The sequence below is a fragment of the Halyomorpha halys genome, unplaced genomic scaffold, assembly GCF_000696795.3.
Source record: "Halyomorpha halys isolate HHAL.00 unplaced genomic scaffold, Hhal_1.1 Scaffold358.1, whole genome shotgun sequence".
Classification (NCBI taxonomy): Eukaryota; Metazoa; Arthropoda; class Insecta; order Hemiptera; family Pentatomidae; genus Halyomorpha; species Halyomorpha halys.
Window position 1 is genome coordinate 68,593 of NW_027105142.1, and position 12,134 is coordinate 80,726.

The 12,134-nt window shown below is 31.4% G+C and overlaps 1 protein-coding gene across 1 annotated transcript in view; it reads right to left on the reverse strand.

Moving 5' to 3' along the window:
* LOC106681673 (uncharacterized) overlaps nucleotides 1–12,134 on the reverse strand; it is a 72,313-nt gene that overhangs the window by 30,330 nt on the left and 29,849 nt on the right. The window contains exons 7-9 of the mRNA XM_014422119.2: nucleotides 9,221–9,523; nucleotides 6,398–6,480; nucleotides 4,184–4,388 (exon numbers count right to left, since the gene is read on the reverse strand). Coding sequence (XP_014277605.1) covers nucleotides 4,184–4,388; nucleotides 6,398–6,480; nucleotides 9,221–9,523 — 591 coding nt within the window. The remainder of the gene's footprint in view (nucleotides 1–4,183; nucleotides 4,389–6,397; nucleotides 6,481–9,220; nucleotides 9,524–12,134) is intronic.

Sequence of the window (12,134 nt, forward strand, 5' to 3'; positions counted from 1 at the left end):
TGTAAAACTGTTTTTAGAGAGCTACAAATGGGTAGTTTCTCTACATGCTGGTACCATACCATTATGATAGTATTTCAAATTTACTTGATGTATTTTATGTACAGTTGTAAATATCAATAAAAAAAAAAGATTTCGACGAAAATACACGTTTTGAAGTAAACGAGTCCCAAAACAAAAAAGGCTTAGTATATTAAAATTACGAATTTCGTGTGGGTATGTGCCTAAGGTATCAAAGCTGCTTCTTAGATAAAATAGATTGACTTGAAGTGCCACTTTATATAATCGATTTTTCGATTTGATCAAAAATGGCTTTAACGGGTTTTATTACACTCGATTTATCATTGTAAAATTAAGTGGACTTCAATATCAGCTAGGTCTTATCCTCATTGAAATAGTTTTAAATGACGAATTTACAAAATAGCTTTTTTTTCAAGTACCTTTTAATTTGTTTGTTTGAATGAATCGCAAACATTTATTAGTAATGAAAACTGGATAAAGGCGAACTAAGAAAGAATTTCATTATTAACTTAAGGGGATAAGAGGGAAAATACTTTTTTCAGGTTAAAAACTCATTTTCGTAAATAAGAGTAGTCATAAGGACGTATAATATGTCGTTGAAAAGTCAAAGATTTAAAAAAATATATATATTTAACATATAAAGTCTATAAAGATAACGGGGAATGAAAAACGACGCATAAATAAATGTTCTGTTCAAACAAGAATTCGACTGTTAAATTAGAAGGCGCATGAGCTAATTAATGGTTTGTGCTATTAAGTATTTAGTATTTTAATTTCACTTTACAAGCTTTTGATCGAGTCTGGCATCCAGCTCTGCTGTATAAACTTCGTCAATTCTTACCCCCAACATATTTCCTTTCCATTCGTTCCTACCTCTCTGATAGGACCTTTAAAGTAAATAATAACCTAGCCTACTAATCTCTCTTTTCTCAGTCCGCCGGTGTTCCTCAAGGTAGTATCTTAGGTCCGATTCTTTACACCGTTTATACTGCTGACATCCCAACCCACTCAAACGCAGTCCTAACAACATACGCTGATGACACATGTCTGTAAACAACGACCCTACTAATGCATCACAAACACTACAGACACACATAACATCCATTGAAGAATGGTGCCAAAACTGTAGAATCAAAATAAATCCTGACAAAACCCAACAAATCATCTTTACTCTCCGTCATAAACCTCTTCCCTCCTGTAGTACAGTATCCTTTCTAAATACTCCACTAACGCCTGTTGAACAAATTCGATAATTAGGACTCCATCTTGACAAGAGACTTACATGAATCCACATACAAGACTGAAACGAAAAGAAACTGCTCGTAGATTTCGATTGATACAACACCATCTTGACAAACGCTCTTAACTTCCCACTCACTTCAAAAAAATATTATACACTACGATAATCAGATCAATTTGGACATATGGAATTGAGGAGTTCTGGGGCTCCCCAGACAAGGAACCCATTACTTCTTAGTCTCTCATCCTTACCAATCCCAGATAATCCTCCGAGGCGTCTGAAAAGAAGATGGCCAAGGGTCCTTCTAATTTAAATTAATGCTTGAAGTACCACCACGAGTACTAGTTGTTCCTTCCCAAGATTTTCAAGTATACATGAAACATTCCACAGATTTACTTAACAAATAAACAAAAAAAAAAAAAATTCACTTGACTTGTATATGAGCCATTCAGGTGACGAGATGACTAAATCCATAAAGTCATTCATTAGTCTCAATTTAGCATTCAGAGCCAGTTGAATTCACTATCACGATATTATATTGACTGCAGTAGTGAGTATAGGCATGGGCTGCTTCCCACTCCCTACACCCGAATCGCATAATAGGAAGGGTAGGGGGATAAATAAGTTATAATAATGTTCATAAATTATTATTCGAAGTAAGTGATCATTTTGTGCTGGCTAATTCATCAGGTTTGCCAACGGTTCAAAGAATATGATGTGGCTGAATACTCCTTATTTTATAGACCTAGTAATAAGAGACCCTAAACAGTAAAATAAAAAGGGTAAATTGGAGACAAAAAATCAATCGGGATTGGTATATAAAGTGCCATGTCTGAATTTTCCAGGAATATATATAGGAGAAACCAAACAATTATTGGGAAAAAGAATATATCAGCAAAATAGTAAGAAATAAGAATGAAGACCCAAATAAAGTAGTACATGTATCCAAAAATAGGCATAATTTTGATTTTGAAAATACAATGATTTTGCATAAAGAAAACAATGCCTTTAAAAGAAAAATATTGGAGGCTATATATATTCTATCAGAGAATATTAATTATACTGTTAATTTTAAATCAAATTAAAACAAATTTCAACCAGCATTGTACTGAAATTTTAAGCAAAGTGAATTTATGATCATAATAAGGTTTTTGTTAAGATAAAGAATATATAATTAAAATTGATAGGTGTTTAAAATACTAATATCAATGAATAAGTATACTGGAATAAATTTGGAAATATAATGAGGCTATGGCAAACCTGGGATAGTGAGGTACGTTACTCAATGTAAGGTTGATAAATTGAGTAAATGAAATATAGATTGTAAACTAGTAAATATAATAATTGTAACTGTAAGAATAATGGGTATTTTAGACATTGTAATGATGATTAATTTACTAGTGCATGATGTTTTCATAATTTAAGATTTTTTAAAGATAATTGTCTAATGATAAATAATTGACCAAGGCAAAATGGCCTAAAATGATGTTGATTAACAATGTTTAGCTGTGATAGTGTACTAAGGTAGGAAATGTATTTTTTTCATAATGTTTTTAAAGTTAATTTATAATAAATGTAATATATTTAATTTTTTTTATTGATAGATCCTTGAAAATGGCCGGTAAAGCTGAAACGTAGGAGACTTAAGATAATAAGTAAACAATTATGTCTCTAACAAGAAATTTCATATATATAAATAATAATAATGTTCATAGATTAATATTCGAAATAAGGGATCATTTTGTGCTGGCTAATTCGTAAAGTCAACAGTCCCTCATCTGATGGTTAGGTGGTAAGTTAACCCTCTGCACTCGGTCGCCCCCTCCCTCCCCGTGAGGTGAAATGAAAGTTTATTAGTGATTACAGAGAATGAACTTATTCCAACGAAATTTTTTAAGAAACGCATGTGTTCCCATGGTTCTCAAGTTGAATGGCACAGGAAACAGATAAAAATATCAATATGCATGAAACATAAATCAACCAGTTTTACGTCGAAAGAGAACGTGCGAAGTGTAGTCACGACGGACTTTTTACTTCTCTAATCATCTAATCTGAGTATTATGTAGAATCAGTGGAACAAAGGTAAATATCTATTGAACCATATATCTAGGCAAACTTAATAAGATAATAAACAAATTTATAAGAGCTCGCATTGTATTGAAGCGTCGAATAATAAAGACCTCTGCAGTAATTAGACAGTGTTGCGATTTTGTAATTTCCAAACCATTTCTTTACCCTTTCTATCATTATTTTGTTTTATTTTTTTAAAAGACGGCTAAGTACCAGTGAGTCTCGTGATGTAAGCAGTACTGAAGACGAGTTTCAGATAGACATTTATACAGACAGATTTAACAGAATAAATACTCAAGCAGAAGATGATAGTAATGATAGTGATGATGATATTATCCAACCAATTGCTTCACAATTTACACAATGTAAAAAATGATAAGAAATATTTTTAAAAAATGTAAATATGCGTTCTTCAATGTCCACAAATACATATAAACCAAATTTCATTACAATACCTTACTTGGTTCTAATATTGTACTATTTTATATCACGATTCTAGGGTGTACCTTTCGGGAAAAAGTGGCGTCGAGTTGCTGGTAAGTGACGTCCGAAACGTTGCCAAGTGCAGAGGGTTAAGAATAATCAATGGCTTGTTTAGTTAAAAGATAAGATCAATCTTGAACGTCGAGTTTATAGTAGAATTTGGAAAAATTCATTTGCAATAATATTTTAAATAAATAACCTAAGCAAAATATTTTAGAATATTTTTCAATCTTATTTGTTTAATGATTATGACTCTTGAGACGGTCGTGAGAATTCCTGCATTGTAATAAAGTTTAATTATTGAATACAAACTTCATATATTTACAACACTATACGATTTAAAAAATAAATATTCATTTGAAATAGTCTCACCTCATCTTCGAATCGTTTCCTTATTCCTCTAGCGCGGTGGAGCGCACGTTCTCTTCCAAGCATTAGAGTTTGACGAACTAGTTGGGCTTTCAAGCGCCCAGCGATTAATCTTTTCTTTCGTTTCCTCTCATCATCCAACCTCATACTCTTTAACAACTGTTCGTGTGGGATTGTACTCGGCGCACCTTCTACTATCTGCTTCAATCTGGTTAAAAATATCGAAATTATAATTATATTTTTATAAATAAATTTTAAATCTAAATTGCTTTTATGTATAAAATGTTAATCAGAAATCTCAAATTCAGAATAAAAATTTTGTTCTAATCAAAGCCTCTGTTTAATCTAATTCTACTAACATTATCGATATTGGTTATTGTTGGTAACATTACAACGATCTAAGTCCGTCTACCTGCCTACATTCACCTACTATGGAGAAAGTTGGACAATGTTGGACAGGCATACCAGTCACTTAAGAGTAGCAGAAATGAGGTTATTAAGTAGATCTGTTAGGAAACAAGGACGGATAGCATTATTTCATTATAGAGCAGCTGGAAGTTCCTGAACTTAAAACCACTTTGGAAACCCGACAGCTTATGTGGTTAAGGAATGTCTGCTGTATGGACGAGAACATGGATTCTGGTAATGAAGACTAGTCCCACAGGTAGGAGACCACGTGAACGTCCTAGAGTTACATACCAAGGATATATACACAGTGTTGGTAATAGAAGAGGAAAATCCTCAACCGAAGGTTAAGCAGAGACTTTGAGCAGTGTTGAGGCTCCATGACGCAAAGGCAGATAAAGATGAGAAATACTAACATTTCACCAATTAAATTAATTCAAACGTATGTACTTACAATGTACATTGTGAAAATAAAATTTCAATTTTGCTATTATAATTATCAAGCCAACAAAATGGCTCTTATATGTATAACTAATTTTATATTGGTAAGTTATAATATAATATTGACACCAATTGATAACTTTCTTGAATTTGGGGTTGTCAAATTATTGACGAGTGTGATGCACCTTCTCCCGATGCCAACTGCGGTGGTTTGTACAGGTGTGGAAGCCGAAGGACCGTATAGTCAAAAGCATCTCGAATAGTCGGAGCAGTAGGAAATACACCGGTTGGCAGGTCTTGATCAAAGAGTTATATAAAAAAATGCTCATGTTATAAAATTAAGCAGATTTGAGCCAATTTATGACACAATTTCCAAAGTTTTTAAACTTTATAATATTGTTTGGGAATGTAATAATAAACATACTAAAAGTCCCAAATTTCCCAGTGGTCCTAGAAGATGAGTGAAAAGGGGCGAAGTAAAATAAGGTACCTTTTTTTTTCTAGTGTCTCGCAATTTATTGTTTCTTTGAAACTAATACTCCTGTAAGATGTAAAATCAAATAACTATTCTGAAATAATGATCGGAGTCATTCAGTTGGAAAATTTACGCCCGAAGCTCCCGGCAACACAAGTTTACAAGCTCGGGTGAGTGAATTTTACCACTCATGACCCATAGTTGGGAGTTAGTCACCCACTTAACATTGAAAAAAATGGTAGAAATGAGTACGAGGTACGAGGGGATTTGAAAGAAGAGGCGGAAACGGGCTTGTGGGCTTTACCTTATGCTTGAGCTTAGGCCATGTGATGCGTGGTAGTGAGCCAAGGCGTAGATAGTTAACCCCAGGGAGATTCTAACGTCCCCCTCCCTTCCCTCCAGGAGTTGCCTACCTCATTTCAGGACACGTTCGAAAATAAACACTTAGGAGTAAAAACAAAAGAAATAGGTTTTAAAAAGGAGTTTTGTCTGATAATAGGATTGAGCAGATAATGCGATTTCCCCAAATGCCCTAGAAGGCTCGTGCATAACGGGAAAGAAATAACTGATAGTGGTTATAGTAACTGGATTTTTGGCGCTGTAGCTTCCCTCTGTATTTATACCTCACTGGATGGATTGTATGGTTCGGCTCTTTCTTATGGTGGACTACTGGAGAATTTGTAAAGTTAGATTAGTGTCACGTCCTTTATCAGGGGAACGATTCATATGGTGTGCATACAGATCTCGCCAATAATGTACATCTATCTAATTGAGATTTATAATCAAGAAATAAACCGTCCTAATACTATAAGTATAATTACTTTATTATTTATAATTATATTTAAATATAGATATTATTTGTAGCGATTAATAATATATTTTATGTAAAGACATACTTTTCATGTTCTTTTTTTTCTTCTTTTAAAAATGTGGCCGCTTCTCTGAGGACTGTTGCTAAATTCTTTTTTATAATGATTGGCTGAAAATTTATTTTTATTTTTACATTATTATTAAAACACACATAAATTTATATTATATATTTATATACATTTATATTAGGATCTTGGGGTCATTCAATAAATATGCAATTATGTTTTGGGGGCGTTTCGAGATTTTGTTGTTCTCTCTCTTAAGTAAAAAATATACTATATTTTTTGTTTTTTAAATGTTATAATATTGATATATTAATTGGTTAGCAATTTAACATTACAGTTGTATATTTATTAACCGGATTTCAAGACTTCAAAAAACATGTACTAATAATAGCCTGGAATAACAGCAATCATATATATATATATATATATCCCAACGTGCGAACATATTCTCAATACATTACACAGTGCAATCTCGGAAATCCAAACTAATTGCTAGAGGAGGGTGTTCGGATTAATACAGAAAAATGCTGTAAAAAATTCATTAATATGAATGTACATAACTATTTTTTTTTTAAATTTGACAATTTGGAATTTTAAAAAATTAATCTTTTTTAAAGAAGTCTGTTTTTCCCCGTCATGTGCTACGAGTTGTAACATTGTTGGTCACTAGCCGTATTTTGGCTACACTTTTGCTATCTTTTACATCCCCAGTAATGCTAAGTACTGATTTAATTTGTTAAAATTATAAGATTGTTCATTTATTAGTGAACATTTATAAAAAAAAACCCTCTTTGTATGGATTTATTTAAAACTTGATAAAAAATGAGTCCAGCAACATAATTTGTATTCTACATATTTCTACTATTAATGAAATTTGTTTTACAGAATCAAATGATTTATACAATAGATATTATGTATTTCTAAATCCAACAAGATATTATTATATTATTAATATTTGCATAGGAATTAGATTACCCGATATCAAAACTGAGTAAAAATTTACACTTTCCATTTTATCGGTGATTATAATAAGTTGCCAATAGATCGGGAAGTTAAACATGTCCTTTTACATCTACACATTTATTTAAAAAGAAATATGTTATTGCCTCGTGTTAGTATAGTGTAAAGTACAATATTGTAACAACTCATCGTAATACATTATAGCAGCTATTATTAATCCTAAAACAAATAATCGAGAAATGGGGGGAAAAAGATTATAATTTTTGAAATAGATGCTGAATTTTTTTAATTTTGTATCTCTTTTTTAATGATTTAATTTCCGTTTATTCGTATTTCTACTGATACATTATTTATGCGCGCATCCTAAACGGTGAGGATAAATATTATAATAATGATTTAGTTGAAAATTGTTTATTTAATTATGAAAAATTTAAACTTACTTCTAAAAAACAGGCAAATTTTGTAATCGTGACTATTTAAAGGAAGTTTTATCTCTTGTTAAATTAAAAATTAAATATGACTTTTTTTCTTGTTTTTTTTTTAATTATAGCTTCAATATGAACTTTCATGGACATGTTTTAAAAGAGGTTAAAAAATTAGAATAATCCTGTAGTTTTTCGGTTGGTTAATGGAGAAATGTAACTTTAATAAAGTAAGGATTCTTTTCATTGGCGTACCCAGTGGGGGCAGGAAGGGGCAGCTGCTCAGGTGAAAAACTTATTAATTTATTTAAATAAAATAATATGTATCTAATTAAGTCTCAAAACACTCTTTATTATTTGTTTAAAAGTCCGAACTTTTGGCCAATTTAGCCATCCTGAAGGACAGTCATATAAATAACAGGTTTTATTATGCATAGATTTTTTAACAATTTTAACAAAAAACATTAATTTCAGTCAAATGAACCTATGAAATAATAAAACAATAGAGAATCATATCGATCTGGGCAGAATAGCCTACACTTGGATGTGAGGTGTAAATTTATATTTAGGGTATGCTAATTTATTAGTAATTATATTGTTTGATAAAATTTTTAAAAATGTATGTATAATAAAATGTGTTATTTATTTGATTGTCATTGAGGATATCCTCGACCATTTTGGTCATTGAACGTTGAACTTTTAAAGAAATAACAAAGAGTTTTGGGACATATCATAACAGTAATAACCGTCTCAAGAAAGTGAAAAGATTACTATATATAAATTATTAATTTGGTAAAAATTAATGTGTTTTTTTTCAAGAAAATACTGATTTTAATAAATAATGAAGCTCTACGACAACTATATATAATTTTCTTCAAACTTTGGCTTCATTTCCCTTTTCCGTAGAGAAATATCATAACCTGATTGACCATGGCTTGGGATGGCTTGGCTTCCTAGTTTTGTTCCTGGGTACGCCCTTAGATGATGTTTTAATAGATATAGAATATTTTTCTTTTATAATATAGAAAACAAATATCCTGAGTTTATTATATTACGGTATCATCGATGAAATATTTATGAACGATTAGAGAGAAAAGAATTCAGTAACAAGAAATTGTTTTTAATGTATCGCGATTACTAATGTTTTAGACATTTAATTATTGATAATTTATGAAGTATTGAACTTCTATACTTTTACAGGAAATAAAGAAGCTTCAGTTTTGGTATCGAAAACGGATCAATTAGGAGAATTTCTTCGACAGCTGGTACATCACTTCTAACAAACGTAACCAACTCAAATGAGGTGCCCTGAATCCCTTCGAATTTGCACTGGATTAGTTTTCTTATGCATTTTTCCTGTTTAATTACTTTATCAAAGCCAAATACATTTTTTAACAAATGTCAATTAAGGGTCATTCTGAATGAGACTTATGTACCTAAACGTCTATACTAAATCATATACCTTGTCCCTATCACGCTCATCTAAATCCGTCCTTAAATAGCTAGGAAGAGGAATGTTGGTGCGTTTTATAACGAGCTTTTCTATTTTTTTACGTTTATTATCACGTAAATTTTTCGTGGGAACAATCTTTTTTAGCGATTTTCTGAAGAGTTTCTTTGGTTTAATATAAAGTTTTGAACAATAAACACTTCTTTTTCCTTTAACCATTGGTCTGTAAACGGAATTCAATTCCACTCTTTGTTCTTGGATAACTTGAGGCTTTCTCAACAAAACATTAGGCTTGAGTTTTAGTTTTTGCTCATACTGAAAAAAAAAAAAATCATATATATATGAAATCTTAAGAATATTTAATATATATAATAAAAAAAATCTTACTGCCGACAAAGCGATAATTACTATTATTCGTCATTTATTGTTAAATAAAACATTTAATAAAATAATAAAAAGTTAATTATGGAAGTAACAGATTATCAATAGTTTGAATAACCAGTGACTAGTAGAACAAATAGAATTATTTATTCTTTTGAGTAATAGTTAAATGCGATTAAATTACGTACTTAAGTACATAATGTAATTAGGTAAGTAAAATATCAAATTATTAAGTAAATTATTAATTAATGAATTATCACAAATTTCGTCGCATGTTAGGCAATCAAGAGGTGTCTGATAGAAACTTACATTTAAGGATGTTTTAATAAATCGGATGCGCCTTTCTACTTTTACTGAGGGAAATAACAGATTTTCATTTTTGTGATTTCTTTAATACCTTACAAACTCAAATTAATCGGTTGGCAAATTTATCTATCAACACTTCTTATTTATGGGCAGTTCAAATATCTAATGGTTAATTCTCAATTTAATCACAAAATTTGGAAAGAGATATATTAATCTATTCACTAAATAAACAAACATGATTGTTATGTTTTTATATTTTTATGTTTTTTCTCAAATTTTGCTGAGATATGTTATTCCAGAATGAAAAACAAAAATAGTCTGACCCTTATTTCTTCTTCACCCTTTTTTTTTTTTTCAACTTTATTAATTTACATAGCAATAGCATCTTCTGGGGCAGTGGGGTGACATAGAAGTAAGACGCTGGACTGCTTACTCCAAGGACCAATATTCGAATCCGTCTGTGACGGATAATTATTTATTCTGTAACTGTAGCCATTAGTCAATCCTGTGGGTCCTGGTGCCCTCCCTGGGTCAACCCAACCTCACAAAGTGGGTGCCCTTGCAATGTATTATACCTCTTGTGAATTGGGATGCCAGGATAATTAATAAAGGTTATTATCCAAATATATTTATATTATAATTTAAATTATTATTATAGAGTCCTACAAAACTATTATTATTGGATCACCTTTCCAAAGGGCTTGTGTGTTTATTAGTTTATTAATTAAATATTTTTATATTTATGAAATGTTGTTACCATTGGAATATATAATATAGTAAAGAGTGGTATTTGGAAATATGATAGTATACTAATATAAAAGTATTTATTTACATTTAGTACATGATTGCAATAAAATGATCCAGATAAATGGTTTGCAAAAAATATTATTACATTGTAAACTATTACCTAATATATCTACAAATAGTTGAATGGATGGTGAATGCTGTGGAGTGTTGTTGACATCTCAGCCGTGGAGTTCCAGATCTTAAGAGCTTATCTTTCCTCTGCTTTTTATAGAGAACTTCCTCCTGTTGAAGTCCATCCTCTTTCCTCCTCTAGCTGCCAGTTCCGAGCCCAAATTACCTTTCCCCTTCTGTCTCGGTCTTCAGCCACCCCACTTGGTTGTCAAGGCGTCACTCTTTTGGAATCTATTTCCTCATTGGCTACCATTAGCTACGCCGACGAAAAATATGTCACAAAGGGCTACAGGTGCTTAGGATAAACTATAATTGACTTGCCTGCCGACAAGGCAAGCCGCTGATACTTAGCCTAATAGATATTGTCCCTCAAACATCTTATGCCCATTGTACCGGTGGGAAAGGTCCCTTTGCGTTGACAGGTGTCATTTGAAGAGATCAGGTACCAAAGCAGATGATCAGATAAAGACATTTGTAAAATCGAGAGGATTAATAGATAGCACCCTTAATTGGGAAAAAATCTGGCGGTTGAGCGTGAACATAAAGAAATCACCTTCTTGATCTAAAAAGCAGTTTCCTTACAATGTACTGAACCAATGATTGCGGTTTGTACCGGTTCTCATTATTATTGTCGTACCATATTATTTCTTCTTAATAATTACGAACTTTTTATAATAACGTTATGATTATGATAACGTCTTCTTATAATAAATAAATTAACACCTCTTGAGGTGAGTAAATGTTACAGCTAACTACCCTTAATGCTATCAAAAGAGTCCCTTCCTATTTTTTCCCTAGTTTTTTTAATATCATATTTTTTGTCTGGCATTTTAATTATGAAAAGCTGCATGGGCGTAGGCAGAATTTCGCCAAGGGGGGAGGGAGCAAGTCTCAGTCCATTACACACAAAAACTATATACATGCATTCCATTTTGAAACGTTGGGTAGAAGAAAGAGATGTGATTCCACATTCCAAGAAATACCTCCATTATTTTATTTCTACTTCATAAAATTCGATCATTACTTTGAGATTGCTGGCAAAAATATTAACCACCTCTTTTGCGATAATTGTCTTCTTTGATTAAACTAAATCTCGGTGGAGGTTGAGCATACTGAATTCGTTCAACCTACACTCTTCTGTAATTTAATAAAAAATGTTTTTTCTTTTAGTTTTTATATTCTAACTATGTATATAATGTATGTCACTACAAAAAATAAATGTAACTAATTATGTTGATTGTTGACAAGTGATCAAGTGATATTTTTGCGAAAATGTGTTTTTTTCTATATTTACCTAGTGTCTGAACCATTTCAATTTATG